Genomic DNA, 19629 nt, shown 5'->3' with positions numbered 1-19629 from the left:
AGGGGGGGCACGTGCCTTGGTGCCCCCCCCCTAAATCCGCCACTGGAGGGATTGATGTATCAAGCAGAGGAAAGACTTTAGTTGTCCATATCCTCAGTCAGCATCTACCTATTCTTTAATAGATTGTACTTGATAAATGCTTCCTTTAAAACTGATTGGTTGCTCTGGGGAACTTCTCCACTGGTCCACTTGACTGTTTTCACTGCTTGATACATCAGCCCCAGAATGTTTTGGATTGTTACCCTTATAATACAGGAGTGCGTTAGATGTCTCTAAGCATCATGATTTATATGTCACCAGAGGCCATAATGACACTTTTTAATGATCTCTCCATGGAAATTGTGAAAAATTGAACACTTAAGCTGGGAACTCGCTTGTCCAAACCTTCAGCAGATCAGACGGTTTATACAATCCTTCTGCAGACCTGCTCACAGATTCTACATGTAAGCCTTGCTACACTTGCCCAATTTTTCAGAAGACCAATCTGTCCTGAAATGTTCTGCTGAAAAAATGATTGGGAGAAGGGGGATTTATTAATGAAGAATTTATTTAATTATAATTGTGAAGGGGAATGGGGACAGGATTTTAGTGTCCGTTCCCCACCCAAGAAGAAATTTGTTCTATCCCCCCTTAACCACCCCCGGGCTCTTTGAATTCGCTGCTGAACTCAGCATTACGGCCGCCATGCCTATGCTGCATCCCACTATTGCCTCCATGCCCTCTGCCACCTCATCCTACACCACGTCCTGCAGCAGCAGTGGACTGTGCCACAATCCCTCTGGATCCAGCACTACCGCCACGCTGATAGTGTGCTAAGACTGGAGATTGATCGCCAGCTCCGGTCTCTGCAGCCTACACACTCTAATATCGGTCGCCTGGTCTGCGGTCGGGTCTCTTTAGTTTTTAAGCAGGTTTAAAAACCAGGAGACCTGATAGGCAACCAGAATCGGGTGCGCGGGTCGGTCGGCGGAGGGTACATACTTGTCCAATGTTGGGCAAACCTGTCGGTCGGGAGTCGGATCTCCCAGGGATTGACTAATCAATGGTTTATTTGCTTGAGTGAATGAAGCCACATTTAAAATATATATATTTAATCATATTACTGTTAGTAATTTATATTTGCACCTTGTCATATTGTATCATTATGTTGTATATCACCAAATAATGCTATGTACAATGGCTTTATGTTCTGTGCCAGGCAGCTAAATGTCATTCTTTATTACTAGGAATTCAGGGACCTGTGGCCTATGCTGTCCCTTGTGGTGGATGGAGGATCTATTGGAGACTTATCTAGTCCCGAGTGTAGGTTGGGATCAACAGTAGTTGATCTTTCTGTTCCTGGGAAGTTTACCGTGATCCGACCTGGATGGTGAGTTCACTTTTATGTCGTATAAGTAATATATTACAATCTAGGGCTTAGGTATTGAATTTACCTGCTGTATTCATAACTTGCTATTTGCCAGCAATAGTGTGTAAGCTCTGGTTTCCCAGGGCTACAGTGCACAGACGCTCAAAGCTCACCTGTCAGTAGCCTAAGGAGCAAGAGGGTGAACAACAGTGTGTAAAGGGATGTAATGCATCTATGTGGAAAATGTTAAAGTGAAGAAAGAAACATCTCCAGGTCATTTTGCCAGCCTCTGCCTGACACTCCCTCCCTTTCCCCCTTTCCCCCCCTCCCCCCCTCCCTCCCTCCCTTTCCATCCCACCCCCAACCTTCCCTCCCACCCTTTGCACAGAGAAGCAAATTACTGTGTCAGGAGGTTCTACTTGGTAATTTGTGGAACAAAACAAGTATTTCGTCTGTGTGAAAGGGTCAACCCGGGTTAAAAATTTCTCGGTTCTCCAACCTTGGTAAATTTCTGGGTCAAAGTCCCTCGAATTTCAACCCGAGTTGACCCTTTCATACAGAAAAAGGACCCGTGTCTTTCGCCAAATTACCGGGTAGAACTTCTTCACCCGGGAATTTGCCTTTCTGTCTGAAAAGTGAATTAGAGATTAGCTGATTTGAAATAGTGATAAGCAAAGTGCTGGATTAGGGTATTGATGTTTCTGGCAATTTGACTTTGAATTTTGCTTGAAGTTTAATTGGGGAATGTCCATTGAGCTGAACGTGGTAGATCCATGATTGGACACATAGCAAAACTATTTGATTTGCATTAATTGTGCATTTATACTAATGTTTGAAGGCTATACAATGCATAGAAGTGGAAAAAAAGCTTTGTTCTGATAAACACAACTCAAGTAAAAATGCCATTGGGTATTCTCTCATTAGTAACAATTATTATTAGTGGTGCTCCTATTTAAATGCTTTTTAGAAATGCTTCAGTTTATTAAAAGGAAATGTCATTGGGTGTGTGACTGGTTGTGAGGATTCACTAGACAGTGTGATTCCACCAGCAGGAGTAGTAATGGCCAGTTATATGTAAACAATACTACTACTCCCAATAATATGGCAGCAGTTACCGTAAATTGCCAATAAGACCATTAGCACCTACTCTCCTGATTTGCCACAGTCTTACTTCTCTGTAACTTCCCCTTGTCCTTCTCGGTAGTAAGGTTTGTATTACTGGCCTCACCCTGGACCTCATTCAGAGGTGCACGCAGGTCTGTCTGATCCATGCAGTGAATGATTAGTCATTGCGGACGCACAGAGTATGTATTTGCAAACTGACGGTAGTCACTGTTTGGGCTGAGGTAATGGGGATTGGCTAGATAAATACAGGCGTTTCAGGACCTAAATCTGGCCACTGAGGAGAGCTGCTCTGTCTAAGAGAGCATAGGGCTGCTCACAGGTCCACTTGCTAATCTCTAGTCTCTTGCTAGTGAAAATAATAAGTCAGTGGTAAATACAGCACCTGACGTAATGCCAAGGGAATTGATATCTATTTTGTCAGGTGGAGAATGGCAACACTGCGGGGGCCTGGAATCAGAATTTAAAATATATTTCTCTAACGTCCTAAGTGGATGCTGGGACTCCGTAAGGACCATGGGGAATAGCGGCTCCGCAGGAGACAGGGCACAAAATAAAAGCTTGAGATATCAGGTGGTGTGCACTGGCTCCTCCCCCTATGACCCTCCTCCAAGCCAGTTAGATTTTTGTGCCAGGCCGAGAAGGGTGCAAACTAGGTAGCTCTCCAGAGCTGCTTAGAATAAAAGTTTAGTTAGGTTTTTTTATTTTCAGTGAGTTCTGCTGGCAACAGGCTCACTGCATCGTGGGACTAAGGGGAGAAGAAGCGAACTCACCTGAGTGCAGAGTGGATTGGGCTTCTTAGGCTACTGGACGTTAGCTCCAGAGGGACGATCACAGGTTCAGCCTGGATGGGTCACCGGAGCCGCGCCGCCGTCCCCCTTACAGAGCCAGAAGAGACGAAGGTCCGGTGAAAGCGGCGGCAGAAGACATCCTGTCTTCAAGACTAAGGTAGCGCACAGCACCGCAGCTGTGCGCCATTGCTCTCAGCACACTTCACACTCCGGTCACTGAGGGTGCAGGGCGCTGGGGGGGGAGCGCCCTGAGACGCAATATAACACACATATACCTTAGCTGGCAAAAGGAATACATCACATATAGCTCCAGGGCTATATGGATGTATTTTTTCCCCTGCCATTTTACACAAAAAAGCGGGAGTTAAGGACGTCGTGAAGGGGCGGGGCCTATCTCCTCAGCACACTGGCGCCATTATTCCCTCACAGCTCCGCTGGAAGGACGGCTCCCTGATTCTCCCCTGCAGTACTGCATCTGATTCAGGGTAAAAAAGAGAAGGGGGGGCATTTTGGCAGCAAATAACTAGATAACAGCAGCTATAAGGGATTAACACTTATATAAGGTTATCCCTGTATATATATAGCGCTGGGTGTGTGCTGGCAGACTCTCCCTCTGTCTCTCCAAAGGGCTAAGTAGGGTCCTGTCCTCTATCAGAGCATTCCCGGTGTGTGTGCTGTGTGTCGGTACGCGTGTGTCGACATGTATGAGGAGGAAAATGAGGTGGAGGCGGAGCAGTTGCCTGTGTTAGTGATGTCACCCCCTAGGGAGTCGACACCTGACTGGATGATTGTGTTTAAGCAATTAAGTGATAATGTCAGCAATTTACAAAAAACTGTTGACGACATGAGAAAGCCGGCAAATCAATTAGTGCCTGTTCAGGCGTCTCAGACACCCTCAGGGGCCCTAAAACGGCCGCTACCTCAGTGGGTCGACACGGATCCAGATACAGATACTGAATCTAGTGTCGACGGTGACGAGACAAACGTAATGTCCAGTAGGGCCACACGTTACATGATCACGGCAATGAAAGAGGCATTGAACCTTTCTGACACTACAAATACCTCAAAGGCGGGTATTATGTGGGGTGTGAAAAAACTGCCAATAGTTTTTCCTGAGTCTGAGGAAATAAATGAGGTGTGTGATAAAGCGTGGGTTTCCCCCGATAAAAAACAGCTAATTTCTAATAAGTTATTAGCACTATACCCTTTCCCGCCAGAGGTTAGGGCACGGTGGGAAACACCCCCTAGGGTAGATAAGGCGCTCACACGTTTATCTAAACAAGTAGCGTTACCGTCCCCTGATACGGCCACCCTCAAAGAACCAGCTGATAGGAGGCTGGAAAATATCCTGAAAAGTATATACACACATACTGGTGTTATACTGCGACCAGCAATCGCATCAGCCTGGATGTGCAGTGCTGGAGTCGCATGGGCGGATTCCCTGACTGAGAATATTGATACCCTGGATAGGGACAATATTCTGTTAACTATAGAACATTTAAAGGATGCATTGCTATATATCCGTGATGCGCAGAGGGATATTTGTACCCTGGCATCAAGAGTAAGCGCAATGTCCATCTCTGCCAGAAGAGCATTATGGACCAGACAGTGGTCAGGGGACGCAGATTCCAAACGGCACATGGAAGTATTGCCGTATAAGGGGGAGGAGTTATTTGGGGCTGGTCTAACAGACCTGGTGGCCACGGCAACGGCTGGAAAATCCACCTTTTTACCCCAGGTTACTTCACATCAACAGAAAAAGACAGTCTTTTCAAACTCAGTCCTTTCGTTCCCATAAGTACAAGCGAGCAAAAGGTCACTCTTTTCTGCCCAAGGGCAGAGGAAGAGGAAAAAGGCAGCACCATGCAGCCGCTTCCCAGGAGCAGAAGCCCTCCCCTGCTTCTGCCAAGTCTTCAGCATGACGCTGGGGCTTTACAAGCAGACTCAGACACGGTGGGGGCCCGTCTCAAGAATTTCAACGCGCAGTGGGCTCACTCGCAAGTGGATCCCTGGATTCTACAGGTAGTATCACAGGGGTACAAACTGGAATTCGAGGCGTTTCCTCCTCATCGGTTCCTGAAGTCTGCTTTACCAAAGTCTCCCTCCGACAGGGAGGCAGTTCTGGAAGCCATTCACAAGCTGTACTCCCAGCAGGTGATAATCAAGGTACCCCTCTTACAACAGGGGAAGGGGTATTATTCCACACTATTTGTGGTACCGAAGCCGGACGGCTCGGTGAGACCAATATTAAATCTAAAATCTTTGAACACTTACATAAAAAGGTTCAAATTCAAGATGGAGTCACTCAGAGCGGTGATAGCGAACCTGGAAGAGGGGGACTATATGGTGTCGCTGGACATCAAGGATGCTTATCTCCACGTCCCAATATATCCTTCTCACCAAGGGTACCTCAGGTTTGTAGTACAAAACTGTCATTATCAGTTTCAGACGCTGCCGTTTGGATTGTCCACGGCGCCTCGGGTCTTTACCAAGGTAATGGCCGAAATGATGATTCTTCTACGAAGAAAAGGCATCTTAATTATCCCTTACTTGGACGATCTCCTGATAAGGACAAGAACCAAGGAACAGTTAGAAGTCGGAGTGGCACTATCTCAGGTAGTGCTAAGTCAGCACGGATGGATTCTAAATATTCCAAAATCGCAGCTGATTCCAACGACACGTCTACTGTTCTTAGGAATGATTCTGGACACAGTCCAGAAGAAGGTGTTTCTCCCGGAGGAGAAGGCCAGGGAGTTATCCGAGCTAGTCAGGAACCTCCTAAAACCAGGACAGGTCTCAGTGCATCAGTGCACAAGGGTCCTGGGAAAAATGGTGGCTTCTTACGAAGCGATTCCATTCGGAAGATTCCATGCAAGAACTTTTCAGTGGGATCTACTGGGAAAATGGTCCGGATCGCATCTTCAGATGCATCAACGGATAACCCTGTCGCCAAGGACAAGGGTGTCTCCTGTGGTGGCTTCAGAGGGCTCATCTACTAGAGGGCCGCAGATTTGGCATTCAGGATTGGATCCTGGTAACCACGGATGCCAGCCTGAGAGGCTGGGGAGCAGTCACACAGGGAAGGAATTTCCAGGGCTTGTGGTCAAGCATGGAAACATCTCTTCATATAAACATTCTAGAACTAAGGGCCATTTACAATGCCTTAATTCAAGCAAAACCTCTGCTTCAGGGTCAGGCGGTGTTGATCCAGTCGGACAACATCACGTCAGTCGCCCACATAAACAGACAGGGCGGCACGAGAAGCAGGAGGGCAATGGCAGAAACTGCAAGGATTCTTCGCTGGGCGGAAAATCATGTGATAGCACTGTCAGCAGTGTTCATTCCGGGCGTGGACAACTGGGAAGCAGACTTCCTCAGCAGACACGACCTTCACCCGGGAGAGTGGGGACTTCACCCAGAAGTCTTCCACCAAATTGTAAACCGTTGGGAAAGACCAAAGGTGGACATGATGGCGTCACGTCTAAACAAAAAACTGGACAGATATTGCGCCAGGTCAAGGGACCCTCAGGCAATAGCAGTGGACGCTCTGGTAACGCCGTGGGTGTACCAGTCAATGTATGTATTCCCTCCTCTGCCCCTCATACCGAAAGTATTGAGAATCATAAGAAGGAGAGGAGTAAGAACTATACTCGTGGTTCCGGATTGGCCAAGAAGGTCTTGGTACCCGGAACTTCAAGAGATGCTCACGGACGAACCGTGGCCTCTACCTCTAAGACAGGACCTGCTACTGCAGGGGCCTTGTCTGTTCCAAGACTTACCGCGGCTGCGTTTGACGGCATGGCGGTTGAACGCCGGATCCTGAAGGACAAGGGCATTCCAGAAGAAGTCATCCCTACTCTGGTAAAAGCCAGAAAGGAAGTAACCGCAAAACATTATCACCGCATTTGGCGTAAATATGTTGCGTGGTGTGAGGCCAAGAAGGCCCCTACACAGGAATTTCAACTGGGTCGTTTCTTGCATTTCCTGCAAACAGGACTGTCTATGGGCCTAAAATTAGGGTCCATTAAGGTTCAAATTTCGGCCCTGTCGATATTCTTCCAGAAAGAACTGGCTTCAGTACCTGAAGTTCAGACATTTGTGAAAGGGGTGCTGCACATACAGCCTCCTTTTGTGCCTCCAGTGGCACCTTGGGATCTCAATGTTGTGTTGAGATTTCTAAAATCACACTGGTTTGAACCATTGTCTACGGTAGATTTAAAATATCTCACGTGGAAGGTGTCGATGCTGTTGGCCTTGGCTTCAGCTAGGCGTGTGTCAGAATTGGCGGCTTTATCATGTAAAAGCCCTTACCTAAATTTTCATTCTGACAGGGCGGAATTGAGGACTCGTCCTCAATTTCTACCTAAGGTGGTTTCTGCATTTCACATGAACCAACCTATTGTGGTACCTGCGGCTACTAGGGACTTAGAGGACTCTAAGTTGCTGGACGTTGTCAGGGCCTTGAAAATATATGTTTCCAGGACGGCTGGAGTCGGGAAAACTGACTCGCTGTTTATCCTGTATGCACCCAACAAGCTGGGTGCTCCTGCTTCAAAGCAGACGATTGCTCGTTGGATTTGTAGTACAATTCAGCTTGCACATTCCGTGGCAGGATTGCCACAGCCAAAATCAGTAAAAGCCCATTCCACAAGGAAAGTGGGCTCATCTTGGGCGGCTGCCCGAGGGGTCTCGGCTTTACAACTTTGCCGAGCAGCTACTTGGTCAGGGGCAAACACGTTTGCTAAATTCTACAAATTTGATACCCTGGCTGAGGAGGACCTGGAGTTTTCTCATTCGGTGCTGCAGAGTCATCCGCACTCTCCCGCCCGTTTGGGAGCTTTGGTATAATCCCCATGGTCCTTACGGAGTCCCAGCATCCACTTAGGACGTTAGAGAAAATAAGATTTTACTTACCGATAAATCTATTTCTCGTAGTCCGTAGTGGATGCTGGGCGCCCATCCCTAGTGCGGATTGTCTGCAATACTTGTATATAGTTATTGTTACAAAAAATTCGGGTTATTATTGTTGAGCCATCTTTTCAGAGGCTCCTTTAAATTTATCATACTGTTAACTGGGTTCAGATCACGAGTTGTACGGTGTGATTGGTGTGGCTGGTATGAGTCTTACCCGGGATTCAATATCCTTCCTTATTGTGTACGCTCGTCCGGGCACAGTATCCTAACTGGCTTGGAGGAGGGTCATAGGGGGAGGAGCCAGTGCACACCACCTGATATCTCAAGCTTTTATTTTGTGCCCTGTCTCCTGCGGAGCCGCTATTCCCCATGGTCCTTACGGAGTTCCAGCATCCACTACGGACTACGAGAAATAGATTTATCGGTAAGTAAAATCTTATTTTCTCTGACGTCCTAAGTGGATGCTGGGGACTCCGTCAGGACCATGGGGAATAGCGGCTCCGCAGGAGACAGGGCACAAAAGTAAAAGCTTTAGGATCAGGTGGTGTGCACTGGCTCCTCCCCCTATGACCCTCCTCCAAGCCTCAGTTAAGATTTTGTGCCTGGCCGAGAAGGGTGCAATCTAGGTGGCTCTCCTAAAGAGCTGCTTAGAGTAAAAGTTTTGTTAGGTTTTTTATTTTCAGTGAGTCCTGCTGGCAACAGGCTCACTGCTACGAGGGACTTAGGGGAGAAGAAGTGAACTCACCTGCGTGCAGGATGGATTGGCTTCTTAGGCTACTGGACACCATTAGCTCCAGAGGGATCGAACACAGGCCCAGCCATGGAGTCCGGTCCCAGAGCCGCGCCGCCGACCCCCTTGCAGATGCCGAAGAGTGAAGAGGTCCAGAAACCGGCGGCAGAAGACTTTTCAGTCTTCATGAGGTAGCGCACAGCACTGCAGCTGTGCGCCATTGTTGTCAGCACACTTCACACCAGCGGTCACTGAGGGTGCAGGGCGCTGGGGGGGGCGCCCTGGGCAGCAATGAAATACCTATACTGGCTAAAAGATACATCACATATAGCCCCTGGGGCTATATGGATGTATTTAACCCCTGCCAGGTCTCAGAAAAACGGGAGAAGAAGCCCGCCGAAAAGGGGGCGGGGCCTATTCTCCTCAGCACACAGCGCCATTTTCCCTCACAGAAATGCTGGTGGGAAGGCTCCCAGGCTCTCCCCTGCACTGCACTACAGAAACAGGGTTAAAACAGAGAGGGGGGGCACTTATTTGGCGATATGATTATATATATTCAGATGCTATAAGGGAAAAACACTTTTATATAAAGGTTGTCCCTGTATAATTATAGCGTTTTGGTGTGTGCTGGCAAACTCTCCCTCTGTCTCTCCAAAGGGCTAGTGGGGTCCTGTCCTCTATCAGAGCATTCCCTGTGTGTGTGCTGTGTGTCGGTACGTGTGTGTCGACATGTATGAGGACGATGTTGGTGAGGAGGCGGAGCAATTGCCTGTAATGGTGATGTCACTCTCTAGGGAGTCGACACCGGAATGGATGGCTTATTTAAGGAATTACGTGATAATGTCAACACGCTGCAAGGTCGGTTGACGACATGAGACGGCCGGCAAACCAATTAGTACCTGTCCAGGCGTCTCAAACACCGTCAGGGGCGTTAAAACGTCCTTTTACCTCAGTCGGTCGACACAGACACGGACACTGACTCCAGTGTCGACGGTGAAGAAACAAACGTATTTTCCTTTAGGGCCACACGTTACTTGTTAAGGGCAATGAAGGAGATGTTACATATTTCTGATACTACAAGTACCACAAAAAAGGGTATTATGTGGAGTGTGAAAAAACTACATGTGGTTTTTCCTGAATCAGATAAATTAAATGAAGTGGGTTTCCCCCGATAGAAAATTATTGGCGGTATACCCTTTCCCGCCAGAAGTTATGGCGCGTTGGGAAACACCCCTTAGGGTGGATAAGGCGCTCACACGCTTATCAAAACAAGTGGCGTTACCGTCTCCAGATACGGCCGCCCTCAAGGAGCCAACTGATAGGAGGCTGGAAAATATCCTAAAAAGTATATACACACATACTGATGTTATACTGCGACCAGCGATCGCCTCAGCCTGGATGGGCAGCGCTGGGGTGGCTTGGTCGGATTCCCTGACTGAAAATATTGATACCCTTGACGGGGACAGTATTTTATTGACTATAGAGCATTTAAAGGATGCATTTCTATATATGCGAGATGCACAGAGGGATATTTGCACTCTGGCATCAAGAGTAAGTGCGATGTCCATATCTGCCAGAAGATGTTTATGGACACGACAGTGGTCAGGTGATGCAGATTCCAAACGGCACATGGAAGTATTGCCGTATAAAGGGGAGGAGTTATATGGGGTCGGTCCATCGGACCTGGTGGCCACGGCAACAGCTGGAAAATCCATCTTTTTTACCCCAAGTCACATCTCAGCAGAAAAAGACATCGTCTTTTCAGCCTCAGTCCTTTCGTCCCCATAAGGGCAAGCGGGCAAAAGGCCAGTCATATCTGCCCAGGGATAGAGGTAAGGGAAGAAGACTGCAGCAGGCAGCCCATTCCCAGGAACAGAAGCCTTCCACCGCTTCTGCCAAGTCCTCAGCATGACGCTGGGGCCGTACAAACAGGTGCGGTGGGGGGTCGTCTCGAGTTTCAGCACGCAGTGGGCTCACTCGCAAGTGGACCCCTGGATCCTACAAGTAGTATCCCAGGGGTACAGATTGGAAATTCGAGACGTCTCCCCCTCGCAGGTTCCTGAAGTTTGCTTTACCCAACGTCTCCCTCCGACAGGGAGGCAGTATTGGAAACATTTCACAAGCTGTATTCCCAGCAGGTGATAATCAAAGTACCCCTCCTACAACAAGGAAAGGGGTATTATTCCACACTATATTGTGGTACTGAAGCCAGACGGCTCGGTGAGACCTATTCTAAATCTGAAATATTTGAACACTTACATACAAAGGTTCAAATCAAGATGGAGTCACTCAGAGCAGTGATAGCGAACCAGGAAGAAGGGGACTATATGGTGTCCCTGGACATCAGGGATGCTTACCTCCATGTCCCAATTTGCCCTTCTCACCAAGGGTACCTCAGGTTCGTGGTACAGAACTGTCACTATCCGTTTCAGATGCTGCCGTTTGGAGTGTTCACGGCACCCCGGGTCTTTACCAAGGTAATGGCCGAAATGATGATTCTTCTTCAAAGAAAATGGACGATCGCCTGATAAGGGCAAGGTCCAGAGAACAGTTGGAGGTCGGAGTAGCACTATCTCAAGTAGTTCTACGACAGCACGGGTGGATTCTAAATATTCCAAAATCGCAGCTGTTTCCGACGACACGTCTGCTGTTCCTAGGGATGATTCTGGACACACTCCAGAAAAGGGTGTTTCTCCCGAAGAAGAAAGCCAGGGAGTTATCCGAGCTAGTCAGGAACCTCCTAAAACCAGGAAAAGTGTCAGTGCATCATTGCACAAGGGTCCTGGGAAAAATGGTGGCTTCTTACGAAGCGATTCCATTCGGCAGATTTCACGCAAGAACTTTTCAGTGGGATCTGCTGGAAAAATGGTCCGGATCGCATCTTCAGATGCATCAGCGGATAACCCTGTCTCCAAGGACAAGGGTGTTTCTTCTGCGGTGGCTGCTGAGTGCTCATCTACTAAAGGGCCGCAGATTCGGCATTCAGGACTGGGTCCTGGTAACCACGGATGCCAGCCTGCCAGCCTGAGAGGCTGGGGAGCAGTCACACAGGGAAAAAAAATAAAAAAAAAATTTCCAGGGAGTGTGATCAAGTCTGGAGACTTCTCTCCACATAAATATACTGGAGCTAAGGACAATTTACAATGCTCTAAGCTTAGCAAGACCTATGCTTCAAGGTCAGCCGGTATTGATCCAGTGGGACAACATCACGGCAGTCGCCCACGTAAACAGACGGGGCGGCACAAGAAGCAGGAGGGCAATGGCAGAAACTGCAAGGATTTTTCACTGGGCGGAAAATCATGTGATAGCACTGTCAGCAGTGTTCATTCCGGGAGTGGACAACTGGGAAGCAAACTTCCTCAGCAGGCACGACCTCCACCCGGGAGAGTGGGGACTTCATCGGGAAGTCTTCCACATGATTGTGAACCGTTGGGAAAGACCAAAGGTGGACATGATGGCGTCCCGCCTGAACAAAAAACTGGACAGGTATTGCGCCAGGTCAAGAGACCCTCAGGCAATAGCTGTGGACGTTTTTGGTAACACCGTGGGTGTACCAGTCGGTGTATGTGTTCCCTCCTCTGCTTCTCATACCTAAGGTACTGAGAATTATAAGACGTAGAGGAGTAAGAACTATACTCGTGGCTCCGGATTGGCCAAGAAGGACTTGGTACCCGGAACTTCAAGAGATGCTCACAGAGGACTCATGGCCTCTGCCGCTAAGATGGGACTTGCTTCAGCAAGTACCATGTCTGTTCCAAGACTTACCGCGGCTGCGTTTGACGGCATGGCGGTTGAACGCCGGATCCTAAGGGAAAAAGGCATTCCGGAAGAGGTCATTCCTACCCTGGTCAAAGCCAGGAAGGAGGTGACCGCACAACATTATCACCACATGTGGCGAAAATATGTTGCGTGGTGTGAGGCCAGGAAGGCCTCACGAAGAAATTTCAACTCGGTCGATTCCTGCATTTCCTGCAAACAGGAGTGTCTATGGGCCTCAAATTGGGGTCCATTAAGGTTCAAATTTCGGCCCTGTCGATTTTCTTCCAGAAAGAATTGGCTTCAGTTCCTGAAGTCCAGAAGTTTGTCAAGGGAGTACTGCATATACAACCCCCTTTTGTGCCTCCAGTGGCACTGTGGGATCTCAACGTAGTTCTGGGATTCCTCAAATCACATTGGTTTAAACCGCTCAAATCTGTGGATTTGAAATATCTCACATGGAAAGTGACCATGATGTTGGCCCTGGCCTCGGCCAGGCGAGTGTCAGAATTGGCGGATTTGTCTCACAAAAGCCCATATCTGATTGTCCATTCGGACAGGGCAGAGCTGCGGACTCGTCCCCAGTTTCTCCCTAAGGTGGTGTCAGCGTTTCACCTGAACCAGCTTATTGTGGTACCTGCGGCTACTATGGACTTGGAGGACTCCAAGTTGCTAGATGTTGTCAGGGCCCTGAAAATATAGGTTTCCAGGATGGCTGGAGTCAGGAAAACTGACTTGCTGTTATCCTGTATGCACCCAACAAACTGGGTGCTCTTGCTTCTAAGCAGACGATTGCTAGTTGGATGTGTAGTACAATTCAGCTTGCACATTCTGTGGCAGGCCTGCCACAGCCAAAATATGTAAATGCCCATTCCACAAGGAAGGGGGGCTCATCTTGGGCGGCTGCCCGAGGGGTTTCGGCTTTACAACTTTGCCGAGCTGCTACTTGGTCAGGGGCACACCCTGGCTGAGGAGGACCTGGAGTTCTCTCACTCGGTGCTGCAGAGTCATCCGCACTCTACCGCCCGTTTGGGAGCTTTGGTATAATCCCCATGGTCCTGACGGAGTCCCCAGCATCCACTTAGGACGTCAGAGAAAATAAGAATTTACTTACCGATAATTCTATTTCTCGTAGTCCGTAGTGGATGCTGGGCGCCCATCCCAAGTGCGGATTGTCTGCAATACTTGTACATAGTTATTGTTACAAAAATCGGGTTATTATTGTTGTGAGCCATCTTTTCAGAGGCTCCGCTGTTATCATGCTGTTAACTGGGTTCAGATCACAGGTTGTACAGTGTGATTGGTGTGGCTGGTATGAGTCTTACCCGGGATTCAAAATCCTTCCTTATTGTGTACGCTCGTCCGGGCACAGTATCCTAACTGAGGCTTGGAGGAGGGTCATAGGGGGAGGAGCCAGTGCACACCACCTGATCCTAAAGGTTTTACTTTTGTGCCCTGTCTCCTGCGGAGCCGCTATTCCCCATGGTCCTGACGGAGTCCCCAGCATCCACTACGGACTACGAGAAATAGAATTATCGGTAAGTAAATTCTTATTATTTCTAACAACTGTTATTTTTTTTTAAATAATTGAAAATAATTGCAAATTTAAACTAGAATTTCACTTAATTTTGTTTTATCTAATGTAATTAACATTTTAGTGGAAAAGAGCCACTCTGTAATTGTTATAGGGTAATAAAAAGTTAGCATCTGATTTAATGCACTTAGTAGATATATATGTATTCACTGTTACGTATTTATCTTCTGTTTGATCCAGCGCTCTGGCTCCTACTCTGGAGATCCTGAAAAACAGACACGGCTTATTAGCCACATCCTGACATCCTATTCTGTGGGACTGGATTTCCTGCAGACCATAGAAGTCAAGAGAATCCATGTGACTACAGACCAACACATGAAAGCATGCCATGTCTCCATTGGCTTTACAAGTAATGGCACCGTATTTTAGATACTGGATTATATTTGAACTGTCATGTCCATGGAAAGAAATCAGGGAGCATACCCGGATAAAATTTTATTTATTTAAGATGATAAACCTTAAACTGATCTATTTTGTTGTATTTCTTTTAAACATTAGGTCAACAAATATGTGCATATATAGCTGCTTCGTTTTCAGACCTCCAGGTGCAACTTATCTTCATTGAAAGGTTTTGAGATCAAAATAAAAACTTTTTTTTTTTTTAAATGTCGGGATGGTCTCTTTGTGTGCATGTATCTATGTTTATGGGTATATGTGTATCTATATAATACTTCATGGCAGCCCTGCAATAGGTTAGCGACTGGTAGTTAAAGAAAGACAGACCAACAAATTAAACCATTTTTCTCTAACGTCCTAGTGGATGCTGGGGACTCCGTCAGGACCATGGGGAATAGCGGCTCCGCAGGAGACAGGGCACAAAAGCAAGCTTTTAGGATCACATGGTGTGTACTGGCTCCTCCCCCTATGACCCTCCTCCAAGCCTCAGGTTTTTGTGCCCGTCCGAGAAGGGTGCAATCTAGGTGGCTCTCTTAAAGAGTTGCTTAGAAAAAGTTTTTAGGTTCTTTATTTTCAGTGAGTCCTGCTGGCAACAGGCTCACTGCATCGAGGGACTTAGGGGAGAGAATTTCAACTCACCTGCGTGCAGGATGGATTGGATTCTTAGGCTACTGGACACCATTAGCTTCAGAGGGAGTCGGAACACAGGTCTCGCCCTGGGGTTCGTCCCGGAGCCGCGCCGCCGACCCCCTTGCAGATGCTGAAGATTGAAGAGGTCCGGAACCAGGCGGCAGAAGACTTTTCAGTCTTCCTCAGGTAGCGCACAGCACTGCAGCTGTGCGCCATTGTCTGTCAGCACACTTCCCACAGCGATCACGGAGGGTGCAGGGCGCGGGGGGGGGCGCCCTGGCAGCAATGTAGAATACCTGTATGGCGAAAAATACATCACATATAGCCCTTGAGGCTATATGGATGTATTTAACCCCTGCCAGACTTCACAATCTCCGGAGAAGAAGCCCACCGAAAAGGGGGCGGGGCCTATTCTCCTCAGCACACAGCGCCATTTTCCCTCACAGAAAGGCTGAGGGGAAGGCTCCCAGGCTCTCCCCTGCACTGCACTACAGAAACAGGGTTAAAACAGAGAGGGGGGGCACTGATTTGGCGATATACATATATATTAAATGCTATATGGGAGGAACACTTATATAAGGGTTGTCCCTGTATAATTATAGCATTTTGGTGTGTGCTGGCAAACTCTCCCTCTGTCTCCCCAAAGGGCTAGTGGGTCCTGTCCTCTATCAGAGCATTCCCTATGTGTGTGCTGTATGTCGGTACGTGTGTGTCGACATGTATGAGGAAAATGTTGGTGAGGAGGCGGAGCAAATTGCCTGTAATGGTGATGTCACTCTCTAGGGAGTCGACACCGGAATGGATGGCTTACTTATGGAATTACGTGATAATGTCAACACGCTGCAAGTGGGTTGACGACATGAGACGGCCGGCGAACAAATTAGTACCGGTCCAGGCGTCTCAGACACCGTCAGGGGCTTGTAAAAACGCCCATTTACCTCAGTCGGTCGACATAGACCCAGACACGGACACTGATTTCAGTGTCGACGGTGAAGAAACAAACGTATTTTCCTTTAGGGCCACACGTTAAGGGCAATGAAGGAGGTGTTACATATTTCTGATACTCCAAGTACCACAAAGAAGGGTATTATGTGTGAGGTGAAAAAACTACCTGTAGTTTTTCCTGAATCAGATAAATTAAATGAAGTGTGTGATGATGCGTGGGTTTCCCCCGATAGAAAATTATTGGCGGTATACCCTTTCCCGCCAGAAGTTAAGGCGCATTGGGAAACACCCCTCAGGGTGGATAAGGCGCTCACATGCTTATCAGAAAAATATCCTAAAAAGTATACACACACATGCTGGTGTTATACTGTGACCAGCGATCGCCTCAGCCTGGATGTGCAGAGCTGAGGTGGCTTGGTCGGATTCCCTGACTAAAAATATTGATACCCTTGACAGGGACAGTATTTTATTGACTATAGAGCATTTAAAGGATGCATTTCTATATATACGAGATGCGCAGAGGGATATTTGCACTCTGGCATCAAGAGTAAATGCGATGTCCATATCTGCAAGAAGATGTTTATGGACACGACAGTGGTCAGGGGATGCAGATTCCAAACGGCACAAAGATGTATTGCCGTATAAAAGGGGAGGAGTTATTTGGGGTCGGTCCATGGGACCTGGTGGCCACGGCAACTGCTGGAAGATCCACCGTTTTTTACCCTAAGTCACATCTCTGCAGAAAAAGACACCGTCTTTTCAGCCTCAGTCTTTTCGTCCCTATAAGATATCTGCCCAGGGATAGAGGAAAGGGAAGAAGACTGCAGCAGGCAGCCCATTCCCAGTAACAGAAGCCCTCCACCGCTTCTACTAAGTTCTCAGCATGACGCTGGGACCGTACAGGACCCCTGGATCCTACAAGTAGTATCAAAGGGGCACAGATTGGAATGTCGAGGCGTTTCCCCCCTCGCAGGTTCCTGTAGTCTGCTGTACCAATGTCCCCCTCCGACAGGGAGGCAGTATTGAAAACAATTCACAAGCTGTATTCCCAGCAGGTGATAATAAAATGACCCCTCCTACAACAAGGAAAGGGGTATTGTTCCACACTATAGGGTGGTACTGAAGCCAGAAGGCTAGGTGAGACAGATTCTAAATCTGAAAAATTTGAACACTTACAAGGGTTCAAATCCAGATGGAGTCACTCAGAGCAGTGATAGCGAACTGGGAACAAGGGGACTATATGGTGTCCCGGGACATCAGGGATGCTTACCTCCATGTCCCAAAATTTGCTTTTCTCACCAAGGGTACCTCAGGTTCGTGGTACAGAACTGTCACTATCAGTTTCAGACGATGCCGTTGGAGTGTCCAAGGCACCCCGGGTCTTTACCAAGGTAATGACCGAAATGAGGATTCGTCTTCAAAGAAAATGGGCGACCTCCTGATAAGAACAAGGTCCAGAGAACAGTTGGAGGTCGGAGTAGCACTATCTCAAGTAGTTCTACGACAGCACGGGTGGATTCTAAATATTCCAAAACCGCAGTTGTTCCGACGACACGTCTGCTGGTCCTAGGGATGATTCTGGACACAGTCCAGGAAAAGGGTGTTTCTCCCAGAGGAGAAAGCCAGGGAGTTATCCGAGCTAATCGGGATCCTCCTAAAACCAGGAAAAGTGTCAGTGCATCATTGCACAAGAGTCCTGGTAAAAAATGGTGGCTTATTACGAAGCGCTTCCATTCGGCAGATTTCACGCAAGAACTCTTCAGTGGGATCTGCTGGACAAATGGTCCGGATCGCATCTTCAGATGCATCAGCGGATAACCCTATATCCAAGGACAAGGGTGTCTCTCCTGTGGTGATTACAGAGTGCTCATCTTCTAGAGGGCCGCAGATTCGGCATTCAGGATTGGATGCTGGTATCCACGGAGGCCAGCCTGAGAGGCTGGGGAGCAGTCACACAGGGAAAAAATTTCCAGGGAGTGTGATCAAGTCTGGAGAATTCTCTCCACATAAATATACTGGAGCTAAGAGCAAATTTGTAATGCTATAAGCTTAGCAAGGCCTCTGCTTCAAGGTCAGCCGGTATTGATCCAGTGGGATAACATCACGGCAGTCGCCCACGTAAACAGATAGGGCGGCACAAGAAGCAGGAGGGCAGTGGTCAAAACTGCAAGGATTTTTCGCTAGACGGAAAATCATGTGATAGCACTGTCAGCAGTGTTCATTCCGGGAGTGGACGACTGGGAAGCAGACTTCCTCAGCAGGCACGACCTCCACCCGGGAGAGTGGGAACTTCATCGGGAAGTTTTCCGCATGATTGTGAACCGTTGGGAAAGACCAAAGGTGGAAATGATGGCGTCCCGCCCGAACAAAAAACGGGACAGGTATTGCGCCAGGTCACGAGACCTTCAGGCGATAGCTGTGGACGTCCTGGTAACACCGTGGGTGTAACAGTCGGTGTATGTGTTCCCTCTTCTGCTTCTCATAACCAAGGTATTGAGAATTATAAGACGTAGAGGAGTAAGAACTATACTCGTGGCTCCGGATTGGCCAAGAGGGACTTGGTACCCGGAACTTCAAGAGATGCTCACAGAGGACTAATGGCCTCGGGAGCTAAGATGGGATTTGCTTTCAGCAAGAACCATGTCTGTTCCAAGAGGAACCGTGGCATCTGCCTCTAAGAAAGGACCTGCTCCAGCAGGGACCTTGTCTGTTCCAAGACTTACCGCGACTGCGTTTGACGGCATGGCGGTTGAACGCCGGATCCTAAGGGAAAAGGCATTCCGGAAGAGGTCATACCTACCCTGGTCAAAGCCAGGAAGGAGGTGACCGCACAACGTTATCACCACATGTGGTGAAAATATGTTGCGTGGGTGAGGCCAGGAAGGCCCCACGAAAAAATTTCAACTAGGTCGATTTCTGCACTTCCTGAAAACAGGAGTGTCTATGAGCCTCAAATTGGGGTCCATTAAGGTTCAAGTTTCGGCCCTGTAGATTTTCTTCCAGAAAAAATTGGCTTCAATTCCTGAAGTCCAGACGTTTGTCAAGGGAGTATTGCATATACAGCCCCTTGTGTGCCTCCAGTGGCACCGTGGGATCTCAACGTAGTGTTGGGATTCCTCAAATCATATTGGTTTGAACCGATCAAATCTGTGGATTTGAAATATCTCACATGGAAAGGGACCATGTTGTGGCCCTGGCCTCGGCCAGGCGATTGTCAGAATTGGGGGCTTTGTCTTAAAAAAAGCTCATATTTGTTTTTCCATTCGGACAGGGCAGAACTGCGGACTCGTCCCCAGTTTCTTCCTAAGGTGGTGTCAGCGTTTCGCCTGAAACAACATATTGTGGTGCCTGCGGCTACTAGGGACTTGGAGGACTCCAAGTTGCTAGACGTTGTCGGGGCCCT

The 19629-nt window shown here is 48.1% G+C and overlaps 1 protein-coding gene across 2 annotated transcripts in view; it reads left to right on the top strand.

Annotated features, from left to right (window-relative positions):
- The window catches only part of YRDC (yrdC N6-threonylcarbamoyltransferase domain containing), a 31113-nt gene extending 16252 nt beyond the window's left edge, over positions 1-14861 (top strand). For both annotated transcript variants that reach the window (XM_063954322.1, XM_063954323.1), the window contains exons 5-6: positions 1227-1369; positions 14436-14861. In XM_063954322.1, coding sequence (XP_063810392.1) covers positions 1227-1369; positions 14436-14496 — 204 coding nt within the window. In that variant the 3' untranslated portion in view covers positions 14497-14861. The remainder of the gene's footprint in view (positions 1-1226; positions 1370-14435) is intronic.
- Positions 14862-19629: the final 4768 nt, after the last annotated feature.

The sequence above is a fragment of the Pseudophryne corroboree genome, chromosome 2 (genome assembly GCF_028390025.1).
Source record: "Pseudophryne corroboree isolate aPseCor3 chromosome 2, aPseCor3.hap2, whole genome shotgun sequence".
NCBI lineage: Eukaryota > Metazoa > Chordata > Amphibia > Anura > Myobatrachidae > Pseudophryne > Pseudophryne corroboree.
Note: the sequence above shows the minus strand (reverse complement) of the source record. Positions and strands in the feature narration are given on the sequence as shown.